Genomic DNA, 19,412 nt, shown 5'->3' with positions numbered 1-19,412 from the left:
AGAGACTGAGGCCATGGCCGAACCGTCCACCAGCACCGCAGGCAGTCTCAGTGAGACCAGCTTCTCAGCAACACCATCTACCAGAACAAACACCAATGGGCAAACATAAGACACAAACAGCAATATGAATCAAATGGTAGATAATGATAAATAATAGATAACTTGAAGCATGTCTGACCTGGACAGAGCAGTTCATTGTAGGTTTTATACTGTTTGGTTCCCTCAGCCTGAAAATGGTAACAGAATAATTAGCCAATAATCATCACAATTACATGGAAATGTACATAGAAGAAGCACTTGAGGTGGGCTTCATTTGTCCCTCCATGTTTTCTGCCGCTGCAGGATTTTTCTATGTGGAGAAGAAGGATGAAGGCCTCAGACCCTGCATAGAAAAAGAACCATTCAGTGGGTCCACACCGCATAAAGTTTGGGCCACCAAGGGATTCACTGGACGGTTTTCCCCACTCCAAGGATGTCAGAGAGTTTATCAATGCCTGATCCATCTGTGCCCAGTCCAGGACTCCACAGCAGGTGCCTGCCGCGCTCCTTGAACCAATACCCCAATGCCCCTGGTCACATATAGCATATGGCCTCCCAGAGGACATCGTATCAGATCATGGGGCCCAGTTCACATCTAGGGTGTTGGGGCCTTCTGGCCAACTGGGAATTAATGTGAACCTTACTTCTGGATACCATCCACAGTCCAATTGTCAGGTGGATCAATAGTTCAAACAGGATGTGGACCAGATCTCACCGTTCTTCCATGCCTCCCTGCTCAACCCTGCCCATAGCCATGATAGCCCCGAATCCTCCAACATCAAAACCCCTCTACCAGTAGAAATCGGGGGGCGCTACCTGGTCCTACTGGATTGCCAGAAGAGTAGGGGTCGAGTTTATTTGGTGGATTGGGAGGGGTACAGAGAAGAGGGAAGGTCCTGGGGCCTTGTCCTTCTGTAACAGCCTCTCGAGCAGTCTCCAGCCCTCTGGTTTTCTGATTGTTGTTCCTTTTTTTTCTGGACTCAGGTTTTTTCCTGACGATTTGAAATGTTTATTGGTTTTGTATTTTACTTAATAAACCCGGCAAATTGATTCAGCTTCCTACTCTTCTGATTCAGTTCAACAACCTAAAAATCAGCTTCAGACCTGATGTTTTTTGTGAATGTAAGTTCTAAAATAAAATGTTACTCAGCTCAAAGAATCAAACTGTTCGAAAATATGACTGAAAATATTGGAATATTAAGCTTAATATTTTGTGGATTTTTTTTTTTAAATAAGCTCCAAGATCTTTTACAAAATAAGCTCCAAGAGCTCCCTGACTGGAGTAAATGATATTATTATTATTAATAGTAGAATAATAATTACCTGCACTAGTAGTGTTTTAATGACTGTGTCGATTCGTCCTTTGTCTGGTACAGTAACCGCCTTCACTCCACACAGTGTGGATGACCGCATAGCCTCCGCTGTCACGTTGATGCTCACCTCCCCTATTACACACACACACACACACACACACACACACACACACAAACACAAACACACACACACACACAAACACACATACAGCTGAAATCACTAATTATTCTCTAAATCTGGAGAATTGTCAAAGGAATTTCATAACAATTCAGCTTGTTTCTGCTTATGTTTTATTTTATAGTGTTGTTTGTAAATGCCAAGTAAACACTTGTGGAACAGAGAAAAAGGTATTTGGTAATTTGGATGGGTTTATATTTTCAGCATTATCTATGAGCGTTAATCTAAAACGTTTGACATACCCAGAAGCAGTGGTGTGATGGTCCAGGAGAAAGTCTGACTCTCGTCAGCACACAGGCAGCTTGTGTAACTGCAGCCTTTACACACTTGTGATGAGAACTGCCTTGAGTCAGCCAAAATCACATTCACCTTTAACACACAGAGGTTTCATTCCATAAGCCGACTTTTTCCTTAGTAGATCCTTATTTAAGGAAAAGTCGAGTGTTACTGACTGCTGCAGGGAAAAGTAGCTAGCACATGCTCAGAAAGTCAGTAAAAGTCGCCAGATGACATCACAGACTAATTTGCATATTGAGTAATTGCACCGATTGTAATAAAACATGTTCTATGAAGCAGGAGGTGTGCGGAAATTGTGCTGGTGAAATGAATAATGGTGAGCAGTGACTTCTTGATGGCTTTGATGGTGAAGTCAAGTGAACCCTGCTGTCTTAGCTTATATAATGAGAGCAACTGCAGAGCACTCCTGAGTGGAGTCTTTGTAGGAAATTAAAACTCAGCTGAATGTCATTTTCTCTTCACTCTGAGGTGAACTCTTATTTGGTTTGAGAAAAATATTATCATAACAAACACTTCAGCTCACCATCATGCAGCTCTGGAGGTAGTTGAAGACGGTGGCTCTGAGTGTGAACACTTCTCCTCGGATGACGGAGCTGGGCATGGTGAGACTCACAAAGAAAGGCTGGAAGGCAGTGAGCTCAGTTTTCGGGGCGACTCCGAACCCGACAGGTGATGTACAGAACGCGCCAGCCTGCCATGTAGTGATGGAGTCTGGGACTGTTTTACTAACAGCCATCGCTCCAGACTGACTGTAGAGAAAATAACAGTGACTCAGTAACCTAGAGTGAGAAAATGGAAACAACATCCACTTAAGCATCAAGCACACCTGACTAACACAAGATCCCAAATCCACGTCTCTGGGAAATATTTGCGGATCGTAACGACTGGTTTAGTGGAAACGGCTTCTCTGGCAAAGACGGCTGGAGCATCCATGGCCATGGCTCCTGTGGATGGGGCTATTCAGTGACATTTCATATCATAACATTTCATGTACAAAAGGAATGACTGAAGAAAACCACTCACCACCCATATACAGCACACCGTTAACACACTCAGGAGGTTTCCTGACTATGGCATTGGTGAGGATCTTTATTCCAACATCCTGAAAGAAAAACAGGAACACAAAATCATTATTACAGATAATTATGAAGAGAACCTATTAAACACTGACCTACATTTGTAATCACAGCTTGCGATATCACAATATCATTTTATAAAGAAGTATAAATCTCCCTGTATAAGCCAGACAGAAACAGAATAATGGGATTGCCCTCTCAAAAAAGCACCAAGCTTTTTTGTACATTTCCCAATATGTGTACCTAAATATATTGCCTAACTTGGCAGTCCTTGTCATGAAGGTACTTGAAGGGGATGAGTGATATTTGGTATCATCCACCATGAAAGTATTAGTAAAGAAATTCTTATTATCAGTTACATTACAGAAGCTAGGTAATTTCCTCCTAATTCCTAACCTCACCCACCCAGAAACTTTCCCAGACACATTTCTAATCCATTTACTATTAGATTCACAATGTCTGAAGTGTCTACTGCTTCGTACAGGAATTAGAATGGATTAGAATTAGAATTACTGAGCTGCTGTTATAGAAAAATATTCAACTCTTTCTGACTATTCAGAATTTAACATATGTTATACTGATTATCACTACACCAAGGGAACAGTGTCTTACTTTATAGGTGTTGTACACGTCAGTCTTTCCATAGTAAGGAAAACCAATTAATCTTGACCTTGGTGCTGCAACTACAGGTATGCCGTCCAAGATGGGTGGGTTTCCCATGCATTGGTATGAATCCTCATCATAAATGTTGTATGGATATCCTGATAGCATCTGGACAGGCAGCATGCTGAACACCTGGAATAAACAAGTGCAACATCATTCCTCAAAAGGAATTTTAATTGGACCTGTGGAAAATTATATTAACAACTCAACTCAAGGACATGTTGTTAGTTTAAACTCACAGATTCAGTGCTGAGTTCATTCTCTGGTTGCAGCAGTAACAGACTCTGATCTAAGGCCCTCACTGAACACAGGGATCCTGGAGTGGCTCTCAGAATCACTGACACCTGACCACCGGGAAGCTCAGGAGAATGGGAGAAATTCAGAGAGACCTGAAAAAACACAACAGTGTAAAAAAAAAAAAGTTTGTAAACAAATAAATAAACAGCTGGTTATTCAAAGAAATGATCATTTATCACAATCCACATTCCATTATTTTACTTCAGCATAAAAGAGCTAGCTTGTCATGAGTGTATATCAAAAATGTAATATCTAAAAGTAATGTCATAAAAGTAAACACTCTTAATAATGAAGCACAGGATTGTGGCAGTATAATGTTGTGAGGATGACTTTCATTAGCATTTGTGCAATCCTAGAAAGATATCACTGAGAATGGGGTGGAGGTTCACCCTCTAGCAGGAAAATTACCCTAAGCATACTGCTAAAACTTCACCGTCAAGAATCAAGAACATTATTGTGTTAAAATGGTCCAGTCCAAAGTACAGATTTATCTGTGGCAAGACATCAAACCTGGTGTTTACTTGCTGTTTTTCATGCAATCTGACAGCAAAACCTTGGGCTGGTGGACTAAATAATGTGAGTTAAACAACCAACTGTAAGAACAAACAGGAAGTCTGTAGTGTCATGTTGCTCTGTGTCAGCTCTCTGTCTCCCTCTGGTGGTATTTTTGGGATGTGACAGTCTGCCCCTTTCAGTTGGAGCTGGGTTAAAATGCTGCTAAGTGAGATAGGAATATTTAAAGAATGTGTTTATTAACAGTAGTATGTCTCACGGCTACATCAACAAAGCTCCAAGCAGGACCACTCTGTGTGAATAGAAGGGGAAAGTTAAAAGTCTAAGTGTAGTCTGTCTGGATTAGTGCAGACTGGTGTCTAGAAATTAGTGCATGGTGATTGGGCCACCTACAGAAGCCGGTGGTGGTAAGGTCCAATGCCAGTTTGCTGGCAGTTAAGATGGAGCCTCCGAAATGGACTAGACCATCGGAATTGAAAACCTAGAATGTCACTTCCCTGGCAGGGGAGGAGTGTGAGATTGTAGGCTGTAGAAAAAAAATTATTTACAGAAGTGAAAGTTCTTTCTTCACCACTTCAAACCATTCTTCACCTCAGGAGGGGAAGACGAGACTACACACAGGTTCTGCTGGGCGACTGTTTATGGTTTTCATTGTTGCAACATCAGGATGCAGCCCAGGGTTAGAAGACAGGTTAGAAGACAGACATTGGCCTGGCAGAGATTTAAGAAGTTTAGAGTGATTGGAAAACAGAGCACAACAGATTGGGTCATCAAAGTGTTAACATGATTGTCCAGGGTGGTGGTGAAACAGAAGGTCAGTTTTTGGACAAAGCTGTGTATTAACCAGTGAATCTACTGCCCTATCCTGAGCTGTGGGCAATGACTGACTGAATATATGTGAGAGTAAGGCAGCAGAAATGAGGTTCTACTGAAGGGTTGCTGAGCTTACTCTCTGTTAGCTTAAGAAGCTTAATGTTCTAGTAGAATCCCAGACTAGAGCTGAAAAAAGTCTTATAGCCTTAAAGCTATTTGAATCTGGGGAATTTTATATACCTGGGTATCAAACAAAGGCAAAAAAGGCATAGACCTGCAAGGTTTCATTTCTGACCTTGTTAGCCAAACACAGCTGAATGGGGAAGTTGTTGCTGTCTGCCACAGCCTCACCACTGGACAGGACAGTGTACAGGACCACCTGAGCAACCGGAGACAACGCTAGCAGGTTCTCCAGCGAGAGAAATAGTGTGCCCCTGTGCTCTGCTACAAAACAGATAAATATTCAGAGTTTAAGTACATCAGCCACTAACACAGCCTCATTTAAGGGTTCATATTAATAGGACAAATAGAATCAAAAACATATAAATAGATCTCAATTACAATGTAGGGTCTCATTAATACAACATTTCTCCAGCACTCACCGTTACAAAACAATTTATGGGGAGTTAATTTATGGACAGTGTTTTGTTCACTAACCTCTTCCTGGGTGTAAGCCCTCCAAAAGATGTCCTTGCTGCACCAGATGTCCCCTGGACATCACCTATAAGTAAAATTAAGATAAATAAACTGTAGTCCCTGAATTACTTTTCTAGGTAAACGCAAAACAGAATTTCTGTCATGATGATTAAAAGTTGTAACCAGTTGGAAATAAACTGAAAAACACAAGGATTCGGTGGATTACTGGATGGAAATGTGTGTCAAAGTTTCAATAACATATTATGATGTCATACTGAAAGCCAAACTCACCATGTAGAAGAAGGATAAGGTGGTCTGGTGTGAGAGTGTGCTGTCACGGATCATGTACCTAGCTTCAATCACAGCTTTTTTATCACAGGGGAAATGTTTCGAGCTGCTCCTCAATGTAATAAAACTCCGGCTCTTGGAGTAGAAAGGCTGAAGCCTGAGGTAGGCGTTGGGGTACTGTGGTGTGAGCTGATTTTCACTATATGCAACTTGTCTGGAAGGCATTTCAAACTGTGCCTGTGTAAAAGAATAATTAGAAAAAAGTAGAAACATTAAACACCCAAGCAAACTGTTTATATTACAGGATTCTCAATTTTCTAATCAGCTGTATTTTTTTTTTTGACATATTACATTCAGTAGATATTGAGGCAATGAAACTTTCTAGCTGTTAAATCAGACCTAAATGACTGGTGCTCTGTGGTCCAGATGCAGAACCGAGGGACATGTTCTGTGGCTTGTCATCACATACACTGATGACTTTTGACTTATACTCTGACGACTTCTTCCCGTCCCTTAAGATGTACATTCAGCATGTCAAGCAAATCCAGTCTCGCTCCAGTCCATCTCTACTGCTCGCTAATTTTCCAAGTTTCCAAGAACTAGGATCTTTTGCACTAAAGGGGTGTCCATGGAAGAAGCTAAGCTGGCAGCAGTCACAGAATGGCCCACTTCTACTACAGTAAAGGAGCTACAAACATTTCTAGGTTTTGACAACCTCTACTGAATGTTCATAAGGGGCTTCAGTTCCTACCCCTTCATCATGGAGGTTAATGCCTTTGAGTCTGGAGTTGGAGTAGTGCTTTCCCAACAGTCCAAAAACTCCATCCAGTGGCCTTCTACTCCTAGTAACTCTCCCCAACAGATATTAACCACCACATCAGAACTAGGGAGTTACTGGCACAGAAACACTGGAAGTGTGGCGACAGTTGTTAGAGGGAGCAGATCATGATCTTTACAGAACATAAAAATCTCGAATATTCCCTCAACAAAACAAATGCCAAAGCTGGAATCCACCAAGAAGACGATGTGGCTTCCGTGGACTTGCTGTTTTTTGATCATCTGACTTTTGCCTGTCCCTGTTTATGAATTTGCTTCATGTTTTGGATTTGTTTTGCCAACTTTAATATTAAAAAAAAAAATCTGCAAATGCATCCAATTCCACTCCATCACCTGAGTGATTTGATCAATTCTAAACAATCTGAAAACAATTATACATAATACATAATTCAGACACTTTTATTTCACTCCACTCACCTGTAAAGAGACCGGCTCCAGACCCCATGATTGAGTAGAGAGGGTAAATTTTGCGATGCCTTTGTCATTTGTAACCAGCCTCCATAATGAATTTTTAACGTTAGCATAATTTACAGTCAGAATCACTACTCTTCCTTTCATAGGATTGGCATTTGGACCGGTCAGTTTGATCTAATGAAGAAGGACAGGAATGTTAGTGGACAAAATCAGAAATAAAAACCTCGAATCAAATCTATCGTGGAAACTTTGACTTAGCAAAAACGACTGTTTTCAATTGTTAAATTTGAAATATCTGGCTAGCAAACTTATGTAATGGATTTAAATACAGTAACACAGTTTACTGGATCTTAGCCTGATGATTAGTTTCAGCATCTGCTAGATTTAATTGCACAGTAAATTTATCCAGTAAAGTTATACAAACATTAGCTAACCTGTTAGTGAAACCGGACACTGGTTTTAATTATACGATTAAATAGTTTACCTAGTGTAGTCAACTAGCTAGCAAAAAAAAGAAAAAAAGATTTTTTTTAAGGAACACAGTATTATATTTACCCTGCTAGCACATTTGGTTGGCTTGCGATGTAATAGCAGATCGTTATTGGGGTTTATGTTAGGCCATTGCCTTTATTTATGTTTAATAAAAAAGGTAATTAACAAAGAATACAATTCATTTTATTGGTCAGTAATGAAACTACCTGTCCTTCATACTGCATTCCCAGCTTAAACACTGACGGTGAATCCTCAAATGAAAGTGTGATAATATTCGATGTTATAGTTGAGCTGCCTGAACCTTTCAGAATCACACCTACAGGATAAACACAGCGTTAAAATGATTAGCCAGCAGACATGTTCAAGGTAGAAATTAATCAGAAGTCTAAAATTTACTAACATAAATTCAAAATATTTTCCCTCCCTAAGATACCATGTGCAGTTTTTTTGTTTGTTGGTTTAGATAACCCAGACTACAGTCTTATCACATTCCTCTGTCTGATATCACAAAATACAGCTTTAAGGCTATTTCCCTCCCAAACACAGATCGTGTCTGTCGTGTCTGTACAACGAAAACTGGGCAACAACTCGGCCATGTATAGTTATCAAAGTCAGAAGTTTAACATTAAAATGAAAGTAAATGAAGGTAAATGTTTAAAAGTATCCCAGGGCCTCGCATCCTAAATGTTAGAAGAGGTTTGATTTTAGGAATCTCTTACCAGTGCCGTATTCCTCCACTGTACTCTGAACGTTAATGATGCTTTCATAGCGTGAATCGGTTAACACATAATCTTTCAGATTTAAGACACGTTGTCCACAGCCTGTCCTGTCAGTCTAAAGCAAAAAAATAAAATAATCTGTACTCACTAAAAATACGAATAACAGTCAGCTTTAATAGTAACTGAGGAGTAGTTATTATTTCACTAATTGACAATAAAAGCTTGTTGACTTGAAAAAACACTACAGAGTAAGCTGATTAACCTTCATTATATAGTCCTTGCAGATGTCTGGTGGCATTGTGGCTCCTGGCGGGAACCAGAAGTATCTGATACTGTTATGGCAGACGGTAGACTTCACGGTTCCATTCACCGGCTTCCCGTATGTGTATCTGCAGAGAATAGGAAAAAGAACCATTATGATGGGATAAAATGAAGAACAGCTAGAAATCAATTTTGCAGCATAGATATTCGAGCTTTGTTACATTTTTTCTACCAGTTGTTAAACTGGACATCATGTTGGGAATGTTATCAGTGTAGTGTATTGTTTAAAAAAGATCCCAGTCTGGAGTCATAACACAGAACATTGCTGAGGAGTGAAGACTCACTTAGCACACACTTTCAGCGTAGCGTATGTGTCCAGGATGGTTATGATTAGAGGAAGTTTGACCGTCACTTCAAACGTGGGCAGCACTGAAAGGGACCATGAACACGGTGTTATAATACAGCTGAACTGTGATGATCAATAAGCTATGATGATTTATTCATCTCACTTTTTCCTATTACTGTGTTCAAAAGAGTAATAAGATTAGACTAAGGTTATTTTTAGAACCCTAGAGTAGATCCCTAAAGGTTTTGCATATAGTCTTCTTGGCTTGTACATCATTAATGATTTTATATCTTAAATTGGGAATTCAAATAACAAGTTAAGTCAAGAAGCTTTGTACACGTGAGAAAGATTCGTGTTACACGTAAAAGGTCAACAAGTTTAGTAGAATCATTTTTTTCTCATTCAGCCACTTTGCTTTTTCGATCCCTAAATATTTTTGGACCCCCAAATATAGAAATGAGTGATAACATGTTTAATATATACAGTATATATGTGTATATATATATATATATATATATATATATATATATATATATATATATATATATATATATATATATATATATTCAGGGCCATATTATGAAAATAAAAGCAGTAAATAACTGGTGTTTCCATCAATATTATTTATATTAATCATGACTAAAATAAAGATGAGATATATTTGGTATTCTAAGGGCATTAATAAAAAATAAACTGCTCCTGACCGTAGTCCTTGACTTCGAAGGATTGTGTAAAAGCGTCGTTTTTCTTGTTCCAGACGGTGATGATATAAACTCCTTTTGTGGCCTCAGAGTTTAGGGGGTATGACAGATCCACCAGACCACCGTACGTGTTGACGTTCAGCCACTGACCAATACGGTTTGAGTTTGGGTCCTGACATAAAAAACAAAAAATACTCTACTCTTAGATTACAGTTTTGAAAAATGCCATATGGTCTTGAGCTAAAAATGATCCATTAATAGGAATAAAATATTTATTAATTTTACACACAACCTTGTAATAAGAGCAACAGACTAACAGGTATAAATTTTCCAATCCAAGAGCCTGTAAATGTGTGTGTTATTGATTTAAAGGCAAAGAACATTATAAATACTGAAAGTGTTCAGGCAATAAGTGTTGAATCTTCCACACAGCACCATACCTGCACTTCTATTGTCGGAAACTGAAACAAAAATATATATAATTAGCTTAAACATACAATGAGAGTATTTTAGTAACACATATAAAGAAAGGTCAGTCAGTAGACTTTTATATTTCTACTTAAACAAATTTATTAGCCACCTATACTAATGATGAGCTATTTAAAAAAACAATTCCTGTCATGTTTAGATTAAGATTGTTTAAATGATGCTTACAAAGTAAGACAATTAATTCAATTAAATAATTAATCAATATGATCTTTATTTAACTTTGCTACATGCAAAACAGTAAAAGTTGTAGTACCGTCTGATTGTAGGTGAGGAAACTGGTATCCAGAGAGACGATGCGGAATTTAACTGCAGGGAATAAAAGATAATCTCCATGATGTTGCTGCATTCGGAAATTGATTTGTTTTTAACACAGGCTGAAATAATTCTATTTAATTCAGTTAATTGTTAATTGTGTTGTGCTACAAGAGGCACAAATGGAATGAAAGAAACTAGAAAGTGAGGAGAATGATACATGCCACAGTTTAAAGCGTTAAAGTTTATGGAATAAGGTTGTGATACAATGCTTTTTTCTGGATTCTGATTGGAAGGTAGGTGTTGATTGAAGATGTGATAGAAGTGCAGATGTAAATTACAGGTTTGCACATGATCTAATACATTAATGTTTCATATTTTTACATTACTGAAGACGGAAACAAAAGAGAAACACATGCGAGTAGTTTTATCAGGGGAGTGGTCAGGGCGGCTCAGGGGCAGGAAGTGAGAACAGCCGTCCAGAGAGTGTTACCAGTTTGTCCTGGTTTGTAGATGGGTTTGTCCGTCTGAATGATGGTCAGATGATTGGGAGGTGTGATGAGGATCTTTGTTGTCTTGTTCAGCATAATGTTTTCTCTTTCAATCTGAATCCCAATAGATGCCACTGATTCCACACTTACATCAGGAACCTGTTCAAAAACAAATGACAGAATGACAATACATGGCACAATTAGAAATGTTTACACTATTATTCATTTATAAACATTGTTATTTATATTATACAACAAACAAATGTCACTATCAATATTTATAGCTTATTTATTTTTTTGCCATTTTCCATTTCCAAAAAAAAAAAGATTAATGAACATCATCAGCTATACAAGATGTGAAACCATTAGACTCATCACTGGAGATAAATTTCATGTGATGAAGTACAAGAAGTCAGACTCTGACCTGGAATGGGATACAGCGGTAGTATTCATGTCTTATAAACTTCTCTGTCAGAAGATTGACTCTGTTTTCTTTATGCTCCAGGTTCACTTCCAGTGAAACTTTTTCATGAGTTTTGACTGTGACACATAACGTCTCTGTTGTGCCCCCTACAGCCTTGGAGGTTACAGCCAGGAGGTAAAAGCTATTGACAAGGAAAAAAGGGAAATTTAGTTTTATTAGTTCCTATTTAACAGTGCTCTGTCCTGTTAATCCTGACAGTCTCTACAATTTATAGAAATCAAGCCATACTCACGCTATATATTCATATATAATATTTAATAATACTCTTTAGCTTGTTAATCAAATGGGCGATGTTTAAGTCTGTAGCCTACAACAGATGCTAAATATCCTAATTTCCTGTCTTTTCTAAAACCTCTTTTTTTGGGGTGGGTTTTTTGGTCAAGAATTTTAACCACATTATTTGATGTAACTGCAAAAGGGAAATCCTGCTTTAACACTACACTGGATGAAATGCCCAGATATTACAGTAAACCCCAGGTTCTAACTTCATGTTATTAACCCTTTATCATTTAATTTCACAGTTTCACTATAAATATCTCCATATTAAATCAAGGCTCTTGAGAAAATTTGAGAAATATATTAAGATCTTACGTATCTCTGGTGGTCTTGTGCGCTATGATGCTTGGAAGAAGCAAACAAACTCCAAACAGAACTCGTGAAAAGCCCATCCTGGGACAGAATCAGACACATTCAGTCCAAACACGATGGTCTGAGATGACTTGTGGTATTTATTGTCATCCACCCCACCCAGAAATGTCTGGAGTGTCTGTTAGATGCGTGCTGCTATCTCCACACTCGTGTTTCCTTCCTCCTGGCCTTGCTCTGCCTGTAACTCTAACATGCCTCACCTTATCAGACTAGAGTTCAATAACACTAACACGCTTGTCATTTTTATTCTCTTACATAAAACTCAATTTGATAAAAAAAAAAAAAAAAGAAGTGATGTCCTTGCACAGGAATGTACAAGACAGACTACTGGCCACATTTCACCTAGACACTTTTAGCAGTGGATGGGGGTCAGCATGGGCAGTCCGACTGGTCAGTGGCTATGCATCAAGCTAAAATCTATTGTGTGTTTTGAGATTATTCTAACATAGCCAGCATTAACATTTTAGCAGTGTGTGTAGCTCTTACAGTAGCTTCAGTGGGAACAGATCAGATAGACTAGACTTTCAATGACCCTTCTCCAGTTTACTGGTTGTCCTTCTTTGGACCACTGTTGGTAGGTACTAAGCACTGCATACTGGGAATACCACTCAAGACCTGGAGATGCTTTGACCCAGTTATCTGGCCATCAGAATTTGGCTCTTGTCAATTTAGTCCATAGTAGATCCCCTATTTTAATAAGAACAAAGCCAGTCAGTAATAAATGTTCATTTCTTGTGGAGCTCTATCTTAAGTGCAGAACACAGATGTTAAACATTATTGATATGAGAAAGTTCTTGTCAGATTGAGGGTCATCATGCTCCTCTTTTGTTATAACAAACAGTCCTTGAAAACAAGGTGAACAGAGAGAGACAGAGACAGAGTGGCTCCATGATGTCTACTCCCTTCATCTTTGGGTCAAGTGATAATAATTTTCTGAATCTTCCAAGCACTTTTTGGGTCATTCTGCTGATCTAATATTGACTGTAATCTTTGAAAGGGAATCATTTGGAAGGGGTGCATTTAATTTTGCCTTTCAATACTGGACCATGAAATCAAGCTGATAGTTTTGGTAGAATTCATTATCCACTACAAAGCATAGTGATCTGTATTGACATTCTGTGCTCAGGATTTGTTGCACACATGTCTAACACTGATACTATTGCCAAATATTTCTTCTCTGTTTCAGAGAAGTTCGACATGGCTTGAATAAAAGTTCTACATGCATAATCTATTACCTCTGCTATGCTTTTTCTACTCTAATGGGTGACCCACTAATACAACATCTCTTAGGCATTAGTATACTGAACGTGGTGCATCTCCTTACTAAGCTGTTAAACAAGACAGTAGGGGGCGCTACATGTTGATGACATGTTCTAGAAGTATCACCTCTTTCAGGCAGAACTTACTTTTCCTGAGGTTGATTTTCAACCCTTTATAACTTCTAGAAAACAGCTTGGAGATGGTGGACATGCTGTGCAATGGACGGTAAATTGATGATAATGTTGTCAATATACACAAAGCATTTCTTCCCACGTAACCGTTCCAAGCCGGTCACTATATGATGTTGAATGGTGGCTGGAGCATTACATTAAAGTAAAACAGCACTGATGGGGTAATGAAGGCAGTTTGACTTTACATGGCTGCTTGCCAGATTCCACTATTTAAAATATATAGCTGAGCAGTAAAGATGATTCCAGGATTTCTGTGAGGTCTGGCAGAGGGTTTGGATCAAGATTTAGGATTCAAGATTCAAGAAGCTTTTTATTGTCATTTCAACCACATATATCTGATGCAGTACATAGTGAAATGAGACAAAGTTTCTCCAGGACCCTGGTGCTACAGAAACATACAACATAAAGTTTGGACACAGAAAACAACAACACAGAACTAGGACAGAAGTTTGTCAAAAGCAAGTACAGAAAGACAAGACAAAAAAAAAACAGGACACTTAGCGCCAAACATGTGCAATGAAATGAATATATATATATATATATATATACAGTGAGGGAAAAAATGATTTGATCCCCTGCTGATTTTGTACGTTTGCCCACTGACAGAAATGATCAGTCTGTAAATTTAATGGTAGGTTTATCTGAACAGTGAGAGACAGAATAACAACAAAAAATCCAGAAAAATGCATTTCAGAAAAGTTCTACATTGATTTGCATTTTATTGAGTGAAATAAGTATTTGACCCCTTTGCAAAACATGACTTAGTACTTGGTGCCAAACCCTTGTTGGCAATCAGAGAGGTCAGACATTTCTTGTAGTTGGCCACCAGGTTTGCACACATCTCACATCTCAAGGAATTTGGGCCCACTCCTCTTTGCATCCACGACCCATTTTCAATGCCCTGGCTGAGGGAAGGAGGTTCTCACTCAAGATTTGACGGTCCATGGCTCCGTCCATCGTCCCTTTGATGCAGTGCGGTTGTCCTGTCCCCTTAGCAGAAAAACACCCCCAAAGCATAATGTTTCCACCTCCATGTTTGACGGTGGGGATGGTCTTCTTGGAGTCATAGGCAGCATTCCTCCTCCTCCAAACACGGCGAGTTGAGTTGATGCCAAAGAGCTGGATTTTGGTCTCATTTGACCACAACACTTTCACCCAGTTCTCCTCTGAATCATTCAGATGTTCACTGGCAAACTTCAGATGGTCCTGTACATGTGCATGTTCTTTAGCAGGGGGACGTTGCGGGCGCTACTGGATTTCAGTCTTTCACGGCGTAGTGTGTTACCAATTGTTTTCTTGGTGACTGTGGTCCCAGCTGCCTTGAGATCATTGACAAAATCCTCCAGTGTAATTCTGGGCTGATTCCTCGCCGTTCTCATGATCATTGAAACTCCATGAGGTGAGATCTTGCATGGAGCCCCAGACCGAGGAAGATTGACAGTCCTTTTGTGTTTCTTCCATTTGGGAATAATCGCACCAACTGTTGTCACCTTCTCACCAAGCTGCTTGGCGATGGTCTTGTAGCTCATTCCAGCCTGGTGTAGGTCTACAATCTTGTCCCTGACATGGACAGCTCTTTGGTCTTGGCGATGATGGAGAGTTTGGAATCTGATTGATTGCTTCCTCCTGTGGACGGTGTCTTTCATACAGTTAAGGAGCTGAGATTAAGAGCACTCCCCGAGAGTGCTCCTACTGTAATCTCAGCTCCTTACCTGTATAAAAGACACCTGGGAGCCAGAAATCTTTCTGATTGATAGGGAATCAAATACTTATTTCACTCATTATAATGCAAATCAATGTAGAACTTTTCTGAAATGTGTTTTTCTGGATTTTTTTGTTGTTATTCTGTCTCTCACTGTTCAGATAAACCTACCATTAAATTTACAGACTGATCATTTCTGTGTCAGTGGGCAAACGTACAAAATCAGCGGGGGATCAAATCATTTTTTCCCTCACTGTACACAGGTAGTGCAGATAGAAATAAATATAGCAACACTATAATGGTGAGAGAGAGAGAGAGATTTTGTTTGTTGTTTTCTTATGTTGTTTCTCATGTAAAGCTGCTTTGAGACAATGCTCTTTGTTAAAAGCGCTATACAAAAAAAAATCAAATAAATAAATAAAAAAAAAGAGAGAGAGAGAGAGAGTTAGGTACAGTTCAGTCCCGAGTGTGTCCAGTCTGGTTGCGAGGACCCGAATGCTTCGGTACTTCTTTCCAGATAGATCAGAGCCTGTTATGGCACTCGGTTTGCAGTCATTTATACAGAATTGAAAATGTCCATTTTTTTGGTACTATGACATCAGTGGAGATCTGTCCTGATTGTGATCAGAGATCTGTCCTGATTGTGATCAGAGATCTGTCCTGATTGTAATCAGAGGTCTGTCCTGATTGTGATCAGAGATCTGTCCTGATTGTGATCAGAGATCTGTCCTGATTGTAATCAGAGGTCTGTCCTGATTGTGATCAGAGATCTGTCCTGATTGTGATCAGAGATCTGTCCTGATTGTGATCAGAGATCTGTCCTGATTGTGATCAGAGATCTGTCCTGATTGTGATCAGAGATCTGTCCTGATTGTGATCAGAGGTCTGTCCTGATTGTGATCAGAGATCTGTCCTGATTGTGATCAGAGATCTGTCCTGATTGTGATCAGAGGTCTGTCCTGATTGTGATCAGAGATCTGTCCTGATTGTGATCAGAGGTCTGTCCTGATTGTGATCAGAGATCTGTCCTGATTGTGATCAGAGGTCTGTCCTGATTGTGATCAGAGATCTGTCCTGATTGTGATCAGAGGTCTGTCCTGATTGTGATCAGAGATCTGTCCTGATTGTGATCAGAGATCTGTCCTGATTGTGATCAGAGGTCTGTCCTGATTGTGATCAGAGATCTGTCCTGATTGTGATCAGAGATCTGTCCTGATTGTGATCAGAGATCTGTCCTGATTGTAATCAGAGGTCTGTCCTGATTGTGATCAGAGGTCTGTCCTGATTGTGATCAGAGATCTGTCCTGATTGTGATCAGAGGTCTGTCCTGATTGTGATCAGAGATCTGTCCTGATTGTGATCAGAGATCTGTCCTGATTGTGATCAGAGATCTGTCCTGATTGTGATCAGAGATCTGTCCTGATTGTGATCAGAGATCTGTCCTGATTGTGATCAGAGGTCTGTCCTGATTGTGATCAGAGATCTGTCCTGATTGTGATCAGAGGTCTGTCCTGATTGTGATCAGAGATCTGTCCTGATTGTGATCAGAGATCTGTCCTGATTGTGATCAGAGATATGTCCTGATTGTGATCAGAGATATGTCCTGATTGTGATCAGAGATCTGTCCTGATTGTGATCAGAGATCTGTCCTGATTGTGATCAGAGATCTGTCCTGATTGTGATCAGAGGTCTGTCCTGATTGTGATCAGAGATCTGTCCTGATTGTGATCAGAGGTCTGTCCTGATTGTGATCAGAGATCTGTCCTGATTGTGATCAGAGATCTGTCCTGATTGTGATCAGAGATCTGTCCTGATTGTGATCAGAGATCTGTCCTGATTGTGATCAGAGATCTGTCCTGATTGTGATCAGAGGTCTGTCCTGATTGTGATCAGAGATCTGTCCTGATTGTGATCAGAGGTCTGTCCTGATTGTGATCAGAGATCTGTCCTGATTGTGATCAGAGGTCTGTCCTGATTGTGATCAGAGATCTGTCCTGATTGTGATCAGAGATCTGTCCTGATTGTGATCAGAGATCTGTCCTGATTGTAATCAGAGGTCTGTCTGATTGTGATCAGAGATCTGTCCTGATTGTGATCAGAGATCTGTCCTGATTGTGATCAGAGATCTGTCCTGATTGTGATCAGAGATCTGTCCTGATTGTGATCAGAGGTCTGTCCTGATTGTGATCAGAGATCTGTCCTGATTGTGATCAGAGGTCTGTCCTGATTGTGATCAGAGATCTGTCCTGATTGTGATCAGAGGTCTGTCCTGATTGTGATCAGAGGTCTGTCCTGATTGTGATCAGAGATCTGTCCTGATTGTGATCAGAGGTCTGTCCTGATTGTGATCAGAGATCTGTCCTGATTGTGATCAGAGGTCTGTCCTGATTGTGATCAGAGATCTGTCTGATTGTGATCAGAGATCTGTCCTGATTGTGATCAGAGATCTGTCCTGATTGTGATCAGAGGTCTGTCCTGATTGTGATCAGAGATCTGTCCTGATTGTGATCAGAGGTCTGTCCTGATTGTGATCAGAGATCTGTCTGATTGTGATCAGAGGTCTGTCCTGATTGTGATCAGAGGTCTGTCCTGATTGTGATCAGAGGTCTGTCCTGATTGTGATCAGAGATCTGTCCTGATTGTGATCAGAGATCTGTCCTGATTGTGATCAGAGATCTGTCCTGATTGTGATCAGAGATCTGTCCTGATTGTGATCAGAGGTCTGTCCTGATTGTGATCAGAGATCTGTCCTGATTGTGATCAGAGATCTGTCCTGATTGTGATCAGAGGTCTGTCCTGATTGTGATCAGAGATCTGTCCTGATTGTGATCAGAGGTCTGTCCTGATTGTGATCAGAGATCTGTCCTGATTGTGATCAGAGGTCTGTCCTGATTGTGATCAGAGATCTGTCCTGATTGTGATCAGAGATCTGTCCTGATTGTGATCAGAGATCTGTCCTGATTGTGATCAGAGATCTGTCCTGATTGTGATCAGAGATCTGTCCTGATTGTGATCAGAGGTCTGTCCTGATTGTGATCAGAGATCTGTCCTGATTGTGATCAGAGGTCTGTCCTGATTGTGATCAGAGATCTGTCCTGATTGTGATCAGAGGTCTGTCCTGATTGTGATCAGAGATCTGTCCTGATTGTGATCAGAGATCTGTCCTGATTGTGATCAGAGATCTGTCCTGATTGTAATCAGAGGTCTGTCTGATTGTGATCAGAGATCTGTCCTGATTGTGATCAGAGGTCTGTCTGATTGTGATCAGAGATCTGTCCTGATTGTGATCAGAGATCTGTCCTGATTGTGATCAGAGATCTGTCCTGATTGTGATCAGAGGTCTGTCCTGATTGTGATCAGAGATCTGTCCTGATTGTGATCAGAGGTCTGTCCTGATTGTGATCAGAGGTCTGTCCTGATTGTGATCAGAGATCTGTCCTGATTGTGATCAGAGGTCTGTCCTGATTGTGATCAGAGATCTGTCCTGATTGTGATCAGAGATCTGTCCTGATTGTAATCAGAGGTCTGTCTGATTGTGATCAGAGATCTGTCCTGATTGTGATCAGAGGTCTGTCTGATTGTGATCAGAGATCTGTCCTGATTGTGATCAGAGGTCTGTCTGATTGTGATCAGAGATCTGTCCTGATTGTGATCAGAGATCTGTCCTGATTGTGATCAGAGATCTGTCTGATTGTGATCAGAGATCTGTCCTGATTGTGATCAGAGGTCTGTCCTGATTGTGATCAGAGATCTGTCTGATTGTGATCAGAGGTCTGTCCTGATTGTGATCAGAGGTCTGTCTGATTGTGATCAGAGGTCTGTCCTGATTGTGATCAGAGGTCTGTCCTGATTGTGATCAGAGGTCTGTCCTGATTGTGATCAGAGGTCTGTCCTGATTGTGATCAGAGATCTGTCTGATTGTGATCAGAGATCTGTCCTGATTGTGATCAGAGATCTGTCCTGATTGTGATCAGAGATCTGTCTGATTGTGATCAGAGGTCTGTCCTGATTG

At 40.0% G+C, this 19,412-nt stretch overlaps 1 protein-coding gene across 1 annotated transcript in view; it reads right to left on the bottom strand.

Moving 5' to 3' along the window:
* Positions 1-12,401, bottom strand: part of LOC131353404 (alpha-2-macroglobulin-like protein 1) — a 21,151-nt gene extending 8,750 nt beyond the window's left edge. Inside the window, exons 1-23 of the mRNA XM_058390409.1 lie at positions 12,191-12,401; positions 11,540-11,720; positions 11,118-11,274; positions 10,626-10,678; positions 10,324-10,344; positions 9,887-10,055; positions 9,181-9,265; positions 8,838-8,964; positions 8,576-8,690; positions 8,063-8,172; positions 7,368-7,538; positions 6,117-6,350; positions 5,847-5,910; positions 5,485-5,633; positions 3,806-3,955; positions 3,516-3,698; positions 2,851-2,929; positions 2,654-2,771; positions 2,351-2,576; positions 1,773-1,899; positions 1,363-1,484; positions 179-227; positions 1-77 (exon numbers count right to left, since the gene is read on the bottom strand). The exon at positions 1-77 is cut by the window's left edge and continues 7 nt beyond it. Of these exons, the coding sequence (XP_058246392.1) occupies positions 1-77; positions 179-227; positions 1,363-1,484; positions 1,773-1,899; positions 2,351-2,576; positions 2,654-2,771; positions 2,851-2,929; positions 3,516-3,698; positions 3,806-3,955; positions 5,485-5,633; positions 5,847-5,910; positions 6,117-6,350; positions 7,368-7,538; positions 8,063-8,172; positions 8,576-8,690; positions 8,838-8,964; positions 9,181-9,265; positions 9,887-10,055; positions 10,324-10,344; positions 10,626-10,678; positions 11,118-11,274; positions 11,540-11,720; positions 12,191-12,267 (2,844 nt within the window). The 5' untranslated portion in view covers positions 12,268-12,401. The remainder of the gene's footprint in view (positions 78-178; positions 228-1,362; positions 1,485-1,772; positions 1,900-2,350; positions 2,577-2,653; positions 2,772-2,850; positions 2,930-3,515; positions 3,699-3,805; positions 3,956-5,484; positions 5,634-5,846; positions 5,911-6,116; positions 6,351-7,367; positions 7,539-8,062; positions 8,173-8,575; positions 8,691-8,837; positions 8,965-9,180; positions 9,266-9,886; positions 10,056-10,323; positions 10,345-10,625; positions 10,679-11,117; positions 11,275-11,539; positions 11,721-12,190) is intronic.
* Between the last annotated feature and the right edge of the window lie 7,011 nt (positions 12,402-19,412).

This window comes from Hemibagrus wyckioides, linkage group LG05, assembly GCF_019097595.1.
Source record: "Hemibagrus wyckioides isolate EC202008001 linkage group LG05, SWU_Hwy_1.0, whole genome shotgun sequence".
Classification (NCBI taxonomy): domain Eukaryota; kingdom Metazoa; phylum Chordata; class Actinopteri; order Siluriformes; family Bagridae; genus Hemibagrus; species Hemibagrus wyckioides.
This window is presented reverse-complemented; position numbering and strand designations above follow the sequence as displayed.